Source organism: Varanus komodoensis, unplaced genomic scaffold (assembly GCF_004798865.1).
Source record: "Varanus komodoensis strain SLA01 unplaced genomic scaffold, ASM479886v1 scaffold76, whole genome shotgun sequence".
Lineage (NCBI taxonomy): Eukaryota > Metazoa > Chordata > Lepidosauria > Squamata > Varanidae > Varanus > Varanus komodoensis.
This window is the reverse complement of record NW_025336429.1, coordinates 2,262,679-2,266,797: the sequence shown is the minus strand read 5'-3', so window position 1 is coordinate 2,266,797 and position 4,119 is coordinate 2,262,679. Positions and strand designations below refer to the sequence as shown.

At 46.1% G+C, this 4,119-nt stretch overlaps 1 protein-coding gene across 1 annotated transcript; it reads right to left on the bottom strand.

The window, feature by feature from the left end:
• Positions 1-1,300: 1,300 nt before the first annotated feature.
• LOC123035105 (zinc finger protein 501-like) lies at positions 1,301-3,813 on the bottom strand. Its single transcript, XM_044452986.1, has one exon. The coding sequence runs from the start codon at positions 3,792-3,794 to the stop codon at positions 2,577-2,579; it is 1,218 nt and encodes a 405-aa protein (XP_044308921.1). The 5' UTR covers positions 3,795-3,813; the 3' UTR covers positions 1,301-2,576.
• Positions 3,814-4,119: the final 306 nt, after the last annotated feature.

Sequence of the window (4,119 nt, the reverse complement as noted above, 5' to 3'; positions counted from 1 at the left end):
TGTATCTGTGTATTTTTTGTATTTTTGTATTTAAGCGGTAATTTATTATGTTCTATTGTATTTGAATGTATCTTATTGTGTTGTAAGCCGCCCCGAGGCTTCGGCAAGGGGCAGCATAGAAATGTTATAATAATAATAATAATAATAATAATAATAATAATATTTCCTTCCCCTCACTAGAGGGCAGTGCGGCCAGTTTCTCACAGATCAAAGGATTCGAGGCTTCCTAGGACTGGAACCGAGCTTTGCGGAAGGTGTTGCAGCAGAAAAATGACAACCATCTTTCCATCCTCCCCTTTCCCTGCTAATGTCTAATATTCAAAACCTGGAATCACATCATAGCTCTCATCATCCTTCAGCCCCACGTCTGTCAGTTATGGGCAAATTCCTGAAAGGTCGCAGCACTAGATATGACCAGCAAGAGGGAAAAATACTGTGTGCTTTTTATTTTCACCAACAGCCCTCCCGCCTGTTTTAAGGTCTAACTCTGGTTATCAAATAGCCCTGTTTTCCCTTTCCTCTGATGTTAGAATTATTTTTTGAGTAAGTTTTATTCCTAATAAACCTAACAAAAAGGAAACCAAAAAATCATCAATCATCGAAAACATCAGACCTACTGGGTCGGCCCCCCACTTTTTTCTTTTTATGGTAAACTATATTAGTATCATTATTATTATTATTATTAAAACATTTCTATGCCGCCCCATTCGCCGAAGCCTCGGGGCAGCTCACAACATAAACCTCGGGGCGGCTCACAACATAAAACATATTTCTATCTATGCATAGTCCCGTTGATGTTAGAATTAAAGGTATTAAATGGCAGATTCAGTCTGGTGGTGGCAGGGAAAAAAAATACAAAAACTATGTACAAAGCCATTATTTGGGGATGGCTCTAAACAGCTTGCAAAACAAGGCAAAAATGCCTGTGCATTCAGAGTAAAGGTAGAAAGCACTACCCTCACTCTGACTTGGCTTGGTGATGCCACACAGCGTCAAGTCCAGCTAGCTACGTGATGGGGCACCACCGTACTGCCTAAGTGGTCCTTGATCAGCAGGAACAGCTTCAGGCCATTTGGAACAGACAGCAAATTTGGTACCAAAATAAATACTCAAGGATGGGGAATTCCTTTGCCCTCCAACCTGCCCCCCTTTTCCTGAGCATTTCCCATGAGGAAAACCAGGGCTGTCCTTCCCTTCTCTTTCTAAAAAGAAATTAAACACTCTGGACCAGGAGTTACAAAATCTGCCTGAATCAGGGAGCTGATTCGCATGTCCTCAGAAGGATAGCTTGTACAAAACACACAGACACCCATCTTTATTACAAGGGAAATACATATTATAATGCGCGAAAACGTCATTTACTTTTGTACTGACAATTGCAATTTCATAGTAGTTTCCTCCTGCAATTTTACTCCCAAGCTGTTTCTCTCCAAAAGTATCAGGAAGTGCCTTTGGACAACTTCTGTGTCAGTTTTATGTGCCACTAATATGATAGAAAACCTTCAGTTTAAATTAGGTTTACCACTCATGTTGCTCAGTACAGGGAACTATCAGTATTGTTCTAGTGGTTCGAAAATAGTATGGCTTCTCTCCTAGTTGGGCTTTTTCTTTTTCCACAGATCATAAGAACACATCAGTTACTAACAGTACGATCCTAAGTGCGTCTAGTGAGAAGTAAGGATCCCAGAAAAATCTGCAACAGATTCAAATTAGCTTCTATTTCTACGAATCCAACCAGCAGATTCCACAGTGGATCGGCTTTTCCCAAGTAGATTCTGTGAATGTTTGTTTCTTAGTTCTTTTGGGGGTGGGATAAACACAGCTGCACATCAGCAAATGAACACAATTCCTGTACATAAAATCCAATTCGGTTAGTGAACAAATGAGGGAACAAAATTTCCTGAATAGGGATGTAAAGATCAGGCCGGAATTTGTCTCTGACTTCTTTCCCATGCGATCAAGTCTGCAAACACTGGGGAATGCTAGCGGCTTCTTTGCACAAAATCTATAAAGTATGTAATTCCTTGTGCAAAGTTTGCAAAGTATGTAATTCTTTGCACAAAGTCCGATGTTCTTTGTGCAAGGTACATGGAGCCCACAAATCACGTATGTGGAAGCAGAATTTTGCTCGCATAGCGGACGAGTAGGTGGTGTGTTTGCAAACTAGATTTGCTTGGATTCCTTTCTTTCCTGAGCAAACGCTCAGCCCAAAGCAGACTTTGGGCAAAGAGAAAGTGGGGCAGAATCTAGGGAGCCAAGCCGAGGGAATCCAACAGGTCCCACCCCCAAAACAGATGCTCCACACATCACAGATCTGACAACTTCCATACACCCCTGCTCAGCAGGAAGTTCCACTGAATCCAGTGGGACTCACTCATGGAAGAGAGTGTACAGGAATGAAGCTTAGGATTTCTTTTTCTTTCATTCCCCTCTAAAATAGGTCCTAGTCAACTTTTACAAAAGTCTGGTTTGCCTGCTGCATAGAACATTTTTAAGGTTTGCGTTGAATCTGCCACTGAATTACATCAGGCCAGACAGTCAAGTTTCTACTACACACACGCACAGAGCCAGAACAGTTACGCTTTTAAGGCCTCCTCCGTTTTGTGGGTCCTTTTATGGACCACAAGGTGTGCGCTGCATGTAAAGCATCGTCCGCAGGTGAGGCAGGTGTACGGCTTCTCTCCTGTGTGGATCCGCTGGTGCTGCATGAGGTGTGCGCTCTGGCTGAAGCTCTTCCCACAGGTGCCGCACTTGTAGGGCTTCTCGCCCGTGTGAGTCCTCTCATGCTTCACCACATCCGAGCTGGTTGTGAAGCTTTTCCCGCACAGTGAGCACTTGTAGGGCTTCTCGCCCGTGTGGATCCGTTTGTGCTTGATGAGGTCTGAACTGGAACGGAAGCTTTTCCCGCAGGCCGGGCACTTGCAGGGTTTCTCGCCCGTGTGGGTCCTCTCGTGTTGCGTGAGAATCACGCTCTGGCTGAAGCTTTTCCCGCAGTAGGAGCATTTATACGGCCTCTCTCCTGTATGGCTTCGCTGGTGCTTCACGAGGCCCGAGTTGGAAGCAAAGCTTTCCCCACAGGTCAGGCACATGTAGGGCTTCTCGCCCGTGTGGGTTCTTTCGTGCTGAATCAAGTTCGAGCTCCGCTTGAAGCTTTTCTCGCACACCGAGCAGTTGTACGGTTTGTCTTCAGTGTGCGTTTTCTTATGGTTGACAAAGTTCGAGCTGGTCGTAAATCTTTTGCCACAGTCGGGGCACTGGTATGGCCTCTCTCCGGTGTGCGTTCTTTGGTGGGTCATGAGATGCGAGTTGGAGCAGAAGCTCTTCCCACACAAGTAGCATTTGTACGGTTTCTCTGCCGTGTGGAACCTTTCGTGCACAATCAGGTAGGAGCGCTGGTTGAAGCGCTTCTCGCACACGGAGCACTTGTACGGCTTCTCCCCCGTGTGGATCCTCTCGTGCTTGACGAGATCCGAGCTCTGGTGAAAGCTCCGCCCGCAGTCGGAGCACTTGTACGGTTTTTCCCCCGAGTGGTTTCGCTTTTGATGGCTGATGAGGCTGGAGATGCTGCTGAAACTTTTCCCACAATCGGAGCAGATGTAGGAAGTTCCCTCAAGGGAGCTGCCTTCATCCAGCCCCGGAAGGATCGCCGGCGGCCCCTCTGGCCTGCTCTCAAGCTCACAGATGCCTTCTACTTCCTGAAATGTGGAAAGGTCTTTCGCCACTTCCAGCAGGGACCCGCATGGCTCCATGACCTCAGGATCTCTCAGCGGGGTAATCGCCTCGTTTTCAGTCATTGGTTCACCAACAGCCGAGCTCTGGGTCAAAAGGAAAAGGAAGGAAAAAGGAAAGAGAGAAAGAGAACAACTTAATACTAGTCAACCTCTGTTCCAAGAATGCAGAACCTCAGACCCATAGATCGAATCCGGCCTTCTAGGATTCCCCAAATGGCCCCACTCTTTCCCCCTTTCACATTGCCCAACTTTTTGGAGGCAAGTTCACTATCTTTTTCTCCCTCTCCCTTCCACTTTAGAAAAGGAAAGGAAGGGAATAGAGCAGGAAGGATGGGATGGGACAGCAGGAATCAATGCTTTGTTTATAATCAGTCACTGGTTTTAGCAA

Excerpts from the sequence above, each read along its gene's own strand:
- LOC123035105 (XM_044452986.1), bottom strand. The coding sequence starts at position 3,794 with ATGACTGAAAACGAGGCGATTACCCCGCTGAGAGATCCTGAGGTCATG.